General features: G+C 35.6%; 1 protein-coding gene across 1 annotated transcript in view; it reads right to left on the bottom strand.

Moving 5' to 3' along the window:
- Nucleotides 1-5,583: 5,583 nt before the first annotated feature.
- The window catches only part of BCHE (butyrylcholinesterase), an 85,623-nt gene continuing 78,419 nt past the window's right edge, over nt 5,584-12,787 (bottom strand). Inside the window, exon 5 of the mRNA XM_080821972.1 lies at nt 5,584-6,184. Coding sequence (XP_080678098.1) covers nt 6,081-6,184 — 104 coding nt within the window. The 3' untranslated portion in view covers nt 5,584-6,080. The remainder of the gene's footprint in view (nt 6,185-12,787) is intronic.

Consider the following 12,787-nt stretch of genomic DNA (forward strand, 5'->3'; position numbering starts at 1 on the left):
ATGCACCAAATGAATACTTTTTCAATGAATTTTAATTTGTTTGCTTTTTAATACTTAAAGATTAATTTTAAGTAGATAAAACTTTTTCCCAGACAAAAATTTATTAGATATCTTTCTTAACAAAAAATATCACTATCTATAATAGTAGAATTTAGTGCCCATCACCTTCGCCCCTAGTGTCATACTAACACTATGTTACATTATATGGCAAAAGAGACTTTGCAGATGTAATGAAGGTTACTAATCAGTTGACTTTAAGATAAAAAGATGGTCTTGGATTATCTAGGTAGGCACAGTACAATCACATGAGACCTTCAAAGCAGAAGAGGAAGTCAGAGGGATGCAAATAAAGGATAAATCAGGGAGATTTGAAGCATAGAAGGCCTCCATCTGCTGTTGCTGGCTTGAATATGGAGAGGACCATGTGGAAAGCATAAGGAAATGAAGTCTGCCAATAGCTAGTCATCTTGGAAAAGGACCCGAAGCCCTAGATTGAATTGCAGACCTGCTGACACTCTAATTTCAGCCTCGTGATATACTGAGCAGAGAACCCACCTATGCCATGCCCGACTTTTGGCCTACCAACACTGTCGAGTAACAAATGAATGTAGTCATAAGCTGCTATATTTCTAATTTGTTGTGCAGTGATAGAACTCTAACACACTGAGTCAATGTTCATTACTATTGTGGCTTCAGTTACTAAAACTACACTTCAACATTAAGAGATTTACCCACATAGAAAAATGATACATTTAATTAAATAAATTTAATTGTATGCTTAATTTAAAGAATTATAATAATGACACTGTATTTATGATTAGTGGAAACATAATCAATATAAGGGCGGTATGCAATTTGTATCAGTTTCTAAAGAGGTTTTGTGTTACAATAGAGAAAGCATGGGAACAGCAACCAAAGCAGCTGACTTCAAGTCCAATGCTAGCCACGTGACAGCGAGCAAATCTGTTCTGTTGTTTCCTCTGCATGCTATGCTTCTCTTATTTCAAAGGGGTGTCACACTGGCTCTTGTCTCCTCTCAAAGGGCTGTGAAATTCTAATGAGATAATAGGTATAAATGCACTTAATAAACTACAAAACATAACGTAAATGTGACACAATTATTGTTAGATTGCTCTTAAATGAAATATTAATGTTTATATTTTCTCAGTTAATTCTGAATAGTTTCCATAATTTCACAGTAATTAGGTTTCATAAGTGATGTAGCTTCCTCAGAAAGGAAAATAATGGATTGATGCATGTGTAGGTGGTTAGGTAGTTACAGAGCTATGTATTCAGATTTAAAAAAAAAAAAAATGGTTGTTCTAAGGAAGATTTAAAATTCATTTAGAAAATCCCTTTTTCCGAATAAATGTTTTTTGGGGGTTGATATCATTGCTCAACTCATTAAATACCTCTGTGTAATTTATATACTTTTTAAAAGCAAAGTTGCTCGAGCAGCAAATTCAAAGTGACAAGACTCCTTATATCATATATGTGGCATTATTAATTTTGCTGCATCTCCAGGAGATGCTAAAAATAGTATGTCATTAAATTATAGATGTACACAGAGTTATCTAAGGTCTAGGTACTCACAAGTAAAAGATGAAGGTATTAAAAAGCTCATTAATATAGATAATAGTGTGAGCAAAACAGATACTGCCTTAGGCAGTACAATTACTGGTCAATAACTCCTTATCAGTTGTCTGTTATCATCTCTTTATTTTTAGTGCTTCACTTCTTATCCTTTGATCTGGTAATTCTTGTTTTACACCTCAGACCCTTTGTTATTTTCTGGCAAACAAACTGACCTAGTAAAGATTCAACATAATCAATCTACATTTAAGAGTTTTCACTAAATCTTTATTAATACTGAATATGGAAGATTCAAGATGATTTGTTTTTTTCTTTTTCAGTGATTGTCAAGATCTGACTGTGATGTGCATTGGCATGCTTTTCTATATTCTGGTTGGACTTATTGAACTTTTATCTGTAGGTTCATAGTTTTCATCAAAGTAGGGTATTCCTTGGCCATTATGCCTTCAAATATTTTTTCTTCCCCTTTCAAACCACATGCTCTTTGTGCTTCATTCTGTTACCATGTCTTCAAGCACACTGATCTTTTCTTTTGCAGTATCTAACCTGCTGTTAATACCATCCACTGTATGGTTTGTTTGAAATATTGCTTCATACCTCTAAAAATTCTATGGTCTCAATTTTTTTTTTTTTACAAGTTTTGTCCCATTGCTATTTTCAAGCCCATTTCTCATTATATCCGTATTATTGTTTATAGTCTTAGGTATTTGGGGCATATATATTGTAGCTATTTTAAGACACTTGTTTGGTAATTCCCTTATTTCTGTCATTTCTGTATCCCTTTCATTTGATTCATTTTTCTGCTGCTAATAGACCATATTTTTGCATACCTAATAATTTTGTACTGGACCTGGACCCTTTACCTTTTACATTGTTGTGTGATGCATTTTGTCTTATTTCACTCAAGAGGTTTGGACATTTATGCAGCATACAGTTACTCGTCGTCAATTTGATCCTTTGGGGGCAGCGATTATGCATGACGAGGGTGGGTTCAAAGCAGTAATCTACAGCTAATATGGCTCAACTTCTAAAGCGATACCCCATATGTAAACTATTCCCAAGGCCCCATAAATTTAAATGTATTTCTACTTTTGACATTTTTTTGAACTCAAGGATTTGTTTATATCGGTGTTACTCTGCCCACACGGAATTTAACCCTTTTCACTCACAGACGGATAATAAGATAAATATTTCAGGAGACCTCTCTGAGCTGTTGACTCCTCTCCAGTATTCTTCCCAGCACAGTTGAGCCTTCTTCGCCTCCTTTAACTCTGACTTCTGGCTTTTCATCTTATTGAGATTGCTTGGCTTTCTTTGGTTTCTCTTTCCCTGGATGACAGCCCGGAAACTGCCTTCAGAAAATAACCTCCTTTAATCATCATGTTGGTTTATTTGTTTCCTTTCTCTCAGGGATGATAGTCCTTTGTTGGCTGTTGTCTAATGTATGAAACCTGTTGTTATATATACATGTATAGATATACCCAGGGTCATTCTCAAGGCAGTGCATTATTGGTAGAAGTGGAAATGCCCTTGAAGCTACAGAAAAAAAAAAAAAAAATTCCTATCTCTTTTCACTAAAAGTGTCCAGAAATAATGATATATCATAGACATAAGGATATCTGGTACCTAGATCTTTATTTTAAAATACAATTAATCATCAAAATGAACCAGAATTTTAATTTTATTTTAAATATGGGAAAAAGTGGGGTGCCTGAGTGTCTCAGTGGGTTAAGCCTCTGCCTTTGGCTCAGGTCATGGTTACAACGTCCTGGGATTGAGCCTGCTTCTTCCTCTCTCTCTGCCTGCCTCTCTGCCTACTTGTGATCTCTCTCTCTCTCTGTCAAATGAATAAATAAAATCTTTAAAAAATATGGGACAAAGAAAGTAAAAGGAAGACCCTGGAAATTCTTGTTACATGAGAAGTAAAAAAATTGCTACAGAACTGGTGAAGGTATGTTACATTTGTATAGGTGCCTCGACAGCTCATATGGACAGTTGGTGAACACTTCAGGAGTTCTAATGAAGCACAGATGGGCCAATGTTGTAGGAGAAAGGGTCTTCCTAAAAATAAAGAGCTACATTATAGGAATAATAGAATAAATACAGATACATCCCAACAAAAAACAAAATAATTCTTTCACAGGATAACGATGATCCACCAACAATTTAACTGTCATGTAGAAAAATTCAACACTTTTAATGAAGATAACAAAATCAAGATTCCCTACAACTCTTCATTTATAGTGTTTCATATATAATTAAAACTTAATAGGCATGTGAAGAAGCAGGAAAATGTGATCCATAATCAGAAGAGAAAACAAGTGAAGTAAACGAATATTCAGATAGTGGATTTGTTGGATTTGGCAGACAAGGACTTCAAGATAACTACTAGACGTATGTTAAATAATTTACAGCAAATGATTAATAGAATGGTAAAGAGATAGGGGATTTCAGAGAGATTGGAAATCTCCAAAGCATACATAAAAGTTCAGAACTAGAAAGGTGTAATACTTTTAATAAAATTATTGAATGGAACTGATGGCAGATAGAACACTGCAGAGAAAAGAATCATTATATGTGAAGACCAGCAAATAGAAACTAATCTGAAGCATAAATTATCTAATATGAAACATAGACAGAAAAAAGGTTGAAAGAAATAAACAGAGCCACAATGACCTAGGGTATAATAACAGGCAGTCTAAAATATATGCAATTGGTATCCTAGAAGGAGGAGGGAAAGTGGTGGGGGAAGATATTAGTGCCATCCGCAAAAAACTGTTTAAAACATCAACTCACACAGCCAAGAAGAATGAAAACCCCAAGGTGGATAAACACAGTGAAAACCATCCCAGATCACAACATAGGCCAACTAGTTAATCTAAGATATAAAGAAATATCTTAAAAGCAACCAGCTTTAAAAAAAAAAAAAAAAGTAAAGAAAAGAAAAGAAAGAGAGAGAGCAACATGTACAATGGAGACACAATAAACAGGACAATTAATTTATCAGCAGGAATAATGGAGGACAGAAGGCAATAAAATGACATCTTAAAAGTGCTTTAAAAAACACACGTTTACCTAGAATTTTACAGATAATGAAAGTATCTTTCAAAAAGGAAGGCAAAGTAAAGACATGTTCAGATGAACAAAACTCAAGAGAATAGTTTGCTAACTGAGCATCACTGTAACAGCCACTGTGGGAAGTAAATCAGCCTGAGGAGAATTGAGTGGAAATAATTCTTGGATTATATGTAAAGAAGTATGATATTAATTCAAGGTGGATGAAAAGTTAGGGAAGCATATTGTACTCCTTAAAATAAGCACCATGAAACGAATTAAAAGAATTAACAATAAAATTCCATATAGGAGATAAAATGGAATACTAAAGACAGTGATTTTAAAGGAAAGCAGCAGGGGGATGGAAACTGGAGATTTGGGGGCTCCCAGCTCAGTGCTTTGCTTTTTTAAGGTGAACCGGATTCTGCCAACCCCACAGAAGAAAACAGGTGAATAGGAAGAAGTAGGAGGCTTTTTACAAAAATTGAGGAAGAAGATGAAAATTGGAATGCTGGGCAGGTAGGACTTAGAGAAAGCGCAAGAGCAACTGTGAAATGAGAGGGTTGAAGAATAGGATTATTATTCTTTTTTCATTTTCCAGAAAATGGCTTTGTAGCATATAAAGATGGGAACCTCTGTGTAAACAGAATATTCAAGATCAGCTAGGTGAGGCAATCAACTACTGTCTTAGCTACATTGCAGAAATTGAACTTCCTAAGAGGGGGTACTTTCATTGCAATTCTAAATGGGATATTAAAGGCAATTCTAAATGGGATGTCTCCTTTGGAGACCCTAACCTGGGATGCCAAATTTCGCTAAAAGATCCTTTTTTGTATTAGACGTGGTTGAGCTTCCCAAAGGCATTATTTACCTCAGTTTCTCAGGGATCAGGTAAAAGCCTGGAAAATTAATAAGAAACAGAGCTGCAATTTATTTCTCTGAAAATCTTTTAATAAAAGTGTCCACCCAGGCCCTCACCCAGACTTTGACTTAAGGGGATGGGAGCAACTGTCGCATGACCTTCCACTTTTGGCAAGTTCTTTGTGAAACTGGAAGGAACCTCGAGGCCCTCATCCAGAATACATTTAAAGAGAGCTTTTCCACTAAAAGGTTCATGGGTCACTTTTCAGGAGATGGAAATATTGGGACCCACAGACCTTCCACAGATTGGTGCTGGGGCTGGTTCAGTCCACAGGCTGCCTCTGCTGGGGGTTCACCTACCTGAATCCCCAATCCAGAGGAGCCCCATGTTCTGTATCCGGGACCTCCCATCCCTAACCAGGTGCTTTCATCACAGATAAACCTGGTTCATTCCAAACCTTCAATCCACTCAGGCTTCTCTCTCTCAGGATTGTGTTGTAGGAAAGCAAGAAGAAATGCTGGCTTGTGAAGTCTGCCCCCTCACACACTCCCATTTACCGTCCACAGGATGGCTATATCTCAGGGATTCCCAGGACATGGCATTTAGTGGCCCTTTTCCTTGTCGAATTTTGCAAATGATGCTGAGCTGAACTTTGAAAAGTAACAAAGTGGGTTCCTAAAAAATAAAGAGAAAATTAAAAGAAGTCAGTAGGAATAATGGGACAAAGAACATATGATGAAAAATACAAGACAAATAGCCAGAATACAAATATATCAATAATTATGTTAAATATATGTGGACCAAATGTTCCAATGAAGAGTCGGAGATTGTCAAACTAGACAAAGAAGCAAGACTCATGTATATGCAGTTTCCAAGAGATTAATTTTAAACACAGGAAAATTGAAAGTAAACATAACAGAAAAGATACGCAATGTGAACACAGAGCATAAAACAGCTGGTGTGACTATATTAATATCAGATAAAGGAGACTTCTGGACATGGGGTATTATCAGGAATAAGAAATATTCATTATGGTAAAAGGGTTAATTTAACAAGAGGATTTAAAATATTAAACTCGTACGTACCTGCTAACAGATCTCCACAAAATATGAGGTACTAACTTTCCGGACAAAAGGGAAAGCTAGAGAAATCCATCATTATTGTTGGACATGTTGCATGATCTTATTTACATACAGTTCGAGAACATGAAATACTAAACTAATCAGAGAAAATTATCAATAATGTTTGCTTTTCTTGGGAGTTTGACTGTAAAGAGCAAGAGGTATTTTCTCAGGATGATAAAAATACTTATTTTCTCTATTGGGATGGTAGTTTTACAGAAGTACACATTTGCTAAACTCCTTTAGCTATATACTTAAATCTGTGTACTTTATTGTTTTTAAATTCTACCTCAACAAGACCTCAAAACAGTGCCTGGTATTCTACCTAATGCCCTTTTGCCACTCACCACATTTAATATTGTTTTTTTTTTTTTTTTAAGATTTTATTTATTTACTTGACAGATAGAGATCACAAGTAGGCAGAGAGAGGCAGAGAGAGAGGAGGAAGCAGGCTCCCTGCTGAGCAGAGAGCCTGATGCAGAGAGCCTAGGACCCTGGGATAATGACCTGAGCTGAAGACAGAGGCTTTAACCCACTGAGCCACCCAGGCGCCCCAATATTGGATTTTCTATATATTTATATGTATTTTTTTCCCTATTAGAATTAGAGTCCTGCTTGAGTTATTTGTTGACTTTTGCAATTTTGCAATACTTTGCCCAATTCAGATAATCAATCAGTATCAATAGAACAAATAAAAATGAACTATAGATATCAAATCCAACATTTTCCAGAGGATTAACTTGATTGTGTGTTGTCGAGAAGGGGTTGACAAAGGACTCCCCATAGGCTACATTTGGGTCACCACTTGTTTTGTATGGTCCACAAGCTGAGAATGGTTTTTACATGGTAAATGATAGGGAAAACATAAAAAGAAGAAAATTTGTGTGACGAGTGAAAAATTACATAAAAATCAAACTTCAGAAACCATAAAGTTTTATTATAACACAGCAAAGTAAAAGGATGAGAAAAGATACATCATGCATGGTAAAGCTGATAGGCTTTTCCTAGTATCTGAGAAAGTAGGCTTCACGGTGAGGGTTTTTGCCAGATATGAACAAGGAGAATTCAAAAAGGTAAAAGCTGAAAGTATTGCAGGCACTGCTGAGCAAGAGTCCAGGAGTCTGGAGGACAGTGAACCTGCAGACCCTCCATAACAAAACCTGTTGTAGAGTAATTGCAATAACAAATATTTCATATTCATGAGCCATGCAAATAATCAGCTGTTTCACAAGATACAAAGTGACAGATGGGGTCATGCAACAGATTTAGTAAGAGGAGTATAAATGATTATGTAGGCTATAGGAGTGGATACAATTTGGAGGCTGTGAGATAAGGAGATAACTGGTTTCTGCCTACACAGTTTCAGCAGCTTTGCAAAGATGAGATTTATAAATACTTTATAAATTAAAGAAATTAACTACAGCATCACTAAACTGAAAGTACCACCTACACCACTAGCACAGTTTTCTATTAATAGTGAGTGAAGCATTAGCTGCCAAGGCCTTGGAATAAATTATTATGGAATTAGACCTTGCAGAGATGAGTTATTGCCTCTCATATGCACATTACTTGTAGCAAGAAAATACCATATTTGGAGTCAATCTCTTGTAGAGTCCAAAAGCTACACAGAGTTACAATGACATAAGAGCTAAGACTTACAACCTTATTAATGTTTTATAGAAATGAGGTGGAGAAGATAAAATGGATAATAATTTAAATGAAGATGAGATGGGGCTTCAAGACTTTTTGGTCCTTTTCTGGTCTTTCAGCTATTTCTTTCTTTCTTTCTTTCTTTCTTTTTAAATTAACATGTAATGTATTATTTGCTTCAGGGCTGCAGGTCTGTGAATCGTTAGTCTTAGACAATTCACAGCACTCACCATAGCACATACCCTCCCCAATGTCCATAACCCAGCCACCCTATCCCTACCTCCCCACCCTCCAGTAACTCTCAGTTTGTTTTGTGAGATTAAGAGTCTCTTATGGTTTGTTTCCCTCCATGGTCCCATCTTATTTCATTTTTTTCCTTCCAATCCCCCACGACCCTCTGCCCTACCTCTCAAATTCCTCATATCAGAGAGATCATATGATAATTGCCTTTCTCTGATCGACTTATTTCCGATTAGCATAATACCCTCTAGTTCCATCCATATCATTACAAATGGCAAGATTTCAGTTTTTGGATGGCTCCATAGTATTCCATTGTGTGTGTGTGTGTGTGTGTGTGTGTGTGTGTGTGTGTTTGTGTGTGTGCCACATCTTCTTTATCCATTCATCTATGATGGACATTTAGGTTTTTTCCATAGTTTGGCTATTGTGGACATTGTTGCTATAAACATTTGGGAGCACGTGCCCCTTCAGATCAGTACACTTGTATCTTTAGGGCAAATACCCAGTGGTGTGATTTCAGCTATTTCTAAGTACAAGCAGGCATTCCTTGTTTTAAGAAAAACTCATTGTTCTATGGCACTACTCATTAAGGAGAGAATAGATTCAGTATTCATAACATGGAAGATTACAGTTAGAAAATGCTGAGGCCCACGTTTAATTGTGGTACATCTCTGCAACATGGGTGAAAGGAAGTTTCAGATCAGGATCATCAGCCTATAATTAACACAATGATTATAATTCTTACTACAAATAACAAACCTGATGAGAATTGCTTATCAAAAAGGAAAATGTTTCAGTGGGATGGAATTTCAGGGTAATTCACAGTTCATAATGGCCTCCTGTGTCCAAGCCTTATAAAAGAAACTGGAACCACCAAATGATCACTGTTAGGGCTCTCTCTCAGTTTTCATTTTGGGCTATTTCCTTGTTCAGTTGTGCTACTGACCAACCTTCTCTTGTAGCTGAAAATGGCTGCCCTTAGCTCTTAAGTTTAGAATCTTCTTTTGAAGAGGGGTGCCATAATAGATAGTAAATGTCTACATTTCTTGCTAAGGAACTTTTTGGCCCAGTTGATGTTAGTAAGATACCACTCCTAGTCTGAGTACAGCAGGTCCTGTGGCCCTACGACTGCATTCAGAGAAAGAGGTCTTTGTTCTAGTTTGACCAGTGCTCACTAGTCAAACCAGAAAATATAGTAATAAGGCAGAAATAAGTAATATATCAGTTGTCTAAAGAATGGTCTCACCCTTAAAACAAGGATGCTTTCCTTGCCCTGGTTAAGACTTTATAGAATTTTTGAGGAGAAAAATGAAATGATGTATGTTAGTAATATTTGCAGTTTGGGGGCCATCAATCCTATGAGCTTCTTCACTATATTTAAAGAATTGCTTTCTTTGTGGCTCTTGTTGGAAACTAAGCTCCTACACACACTATAGAAGCTAAATGTGCTGGATTCTCATATCCTGAGTTTCCTTAACATGGATGAACATGAACATCAGGCATGAACATGGGATCCACGTGAGCTACACAGGGGCATTCACCAGGGACTGCACATGGTGCGATGTGTGATTGCCATGAGTAGGATTTTGTGTTGGGCCATGACAGAACACTGGCAGGGTTTGATGATCCTACTTGTTACTTTGACTCATGTGTCCTTTAGTTTCAAAGCCTGGCTCTTCCAGCCTGCTAGTACTTTTTTCTCTGCTCTTAATTGAAATATATAAAAGCAATAGATTTTCAATAAATTTCTTTTCTACTTAAACACGAAAGATCTAGATCTACCTGAGTTGCTTTCTCTTGCTTGTAACTTAAAGCTCTCATCAATAGGGAAAGAACTCATAAAATACAACTCATTAATACTGAATGTTTGATTTCCATTTGTAGCCCTCAAGCCACCAACTTAGAATGTTATTGAGAAAATAACAACAAGAAGATGAGCTTACCATGAGTCTATGTCCTTTTAAGATTGACATCTAGATGTACTTTTCAGGTTTCATTGAAAAGGCACTAAGGATTTATGCATTTCATCATAAATCAGTTTCACCTCAAAAACAACAAGAACAAAAAAGCACTAAAACCAAATATTGAACTCTAATTAATGATATACATATTGAAGTTTTTGTAGGAATATACCGATTCCATAACTTTGAAATGCTTCAAGAAATTAGATGAATCAGTGGTCATGGGAGTGTGTATATGAATATGGATGAATCAATATGTGATAAAGCAAATATAGTACAATGCTAATTTCAACACTGACATCATGTATATATGAATCTTTACTGTGAAATTCTTTCAATTTTTCTGTATTTTTAAAGTTTTCCTAATGAAATGTTTGAAAAAAATAGTGAATTGACAGCTCATAATATAAAAAATTCATTCTCAATTAATATTTCTATGCATTTGAGAATCTAGGAGAATCTCTATTCCTACTATTTCCATGATAGTATTTTACATTTCTTTAAACTCACTTACCTTTGAAGTTTCTAAGTTCAATGTGTAACAGGCTTACTGTTCATAATGGATCATATTAATTATTCCTTTCAAGTTTTTTACCTCCACAATGAATAATTATGTGTTTGAGAAATACATATGATCAAAATCTGAAAACGTAAATTGTCTGTGTACTCACCACTCAGAGATATTTGGTGTACATTCTTCTAGAATTTGCTTTAATAAATGCCCTTTAAAAAGTTGGAGACACTAAAGCAAATATATGGGAAGCATGTATTATCTTTGTCATTTAATAGATCTGGCCAGAAACCCAGCTTCTTAAAATCCAAATTTATCATTTCCCACCTGCACCTTATCATGACAAATATTTGTTTTTATCCTTCAGATTTCTCATTGACCTATTCCTTGGGTATTTTATGTTCTATTGATTTTCTCAGCTAGTACAATATTGTACATGTATTTCATAATACAATATTATTGGATTGTACTATCTCAATAGCTTAGGGACTGAGATGTTTATCAAATACAGCCTAATAGGCACCACCGTGAATGCCACAAAAATAGCCTAAAGGAAATAAAACTCATTTTAAGAAATATTAAACAGATCATTTTGTCGAATGCTCAGGATAGGTAACTTCTCTGAGCCTTACTTCTTGAACCTTAACAGCTGTAAAAGAAGTCATATAACATGCTTGTACACCTCATCTAGTACATGTCAGGAGCTCAGTAAGCGTAAGTAATCATTTCTATCAGTATATTACTTTTGATTTGTATACTGTCAGCCTATTGATAAGAGTAAAATATACAAAAATCATTTATACTCAAAAGAAGTTTCAACATTTTCCCGCAAATATTTTTCACATTATAAACATTTTTGTTATGCTTTTTTCATTGACAATGCCATCCTATCATTAACTTAGACAAGTTCTGACACTGCAAAGTCTACATTTTTTGAGCTTTGGTAAGTGAGATTTTCTTATTTAAGAATCTAAGATAATGAACCTCACCTGGTGTTTTATAGTCTTTGGTAAGACATCATTCTTTTACTGCTATTCTGGACTAGTGACTCTGGTACTCCATTTGTGTGTAATGAGTCATTACAGAGAGAAAAGGCTTTGTTCCTAAAATTATGTAATTTTTTTTCTTTTTGAATTAAGGATCTTTCCCATTTGTCATGTAATAGCCATTACTAATCTGTTCAAATCATTTATAAAATTCTCACTTTCCATCAGTGCTTGCTATATTTTTTCATTCACAAAGAACAAACGGCATATTAATTTTCCTGCCTTCCTTATCTAATGGAATTTCTCTTCCAATCCACCTTATGTGAGTCAACTGACATGTGGCAAGTACTAGTCTCACAGATGGATCAGTAATGACAATCACACAATTGCTGCATTTTGTAACACAGGTGCTTGGATTGGCTTTGCCTGCCGGCCAGCAATTCACAAATTTTTGGCAGACCCCCACGGTTGTAAAAAGAAGCAAAGAGAGAGCACATACTCATTCGGCTGGCTCTCATCCTTCTCTGCAATGGGCCCTATAGTTGAGCCAGACTCACGGATATCATTGCTTCTTCATCTCTGAATCACTGTCAGATTCTTAACCCCTCTCTGCAACTTGCAAAGAAACCATTTTGATTTAATTACAAATGTACAAATTAAGTAGTGAAATAATGTGTTCCTTCATGCAATCTTTGCTACCAACAAAAGTAGAAACTATGACACTCGAAGACAGTATATTTTCTTCCCAATCCAAAATGAAACATTTTTACAACAAACTTAAAAAATACACTTAAAAACAGATTTTCTTT

This window comes from Martes martes (assembly GCF_963455335.1).
Source record: "Martes martes genome assembly, chromosome: 1".
Classification (NCBI taxonomy): Eukaryota; Metazoa; Chordata; class Mammalia; order Carnivora; family Mustelidae; genus Martes; species Martes martes.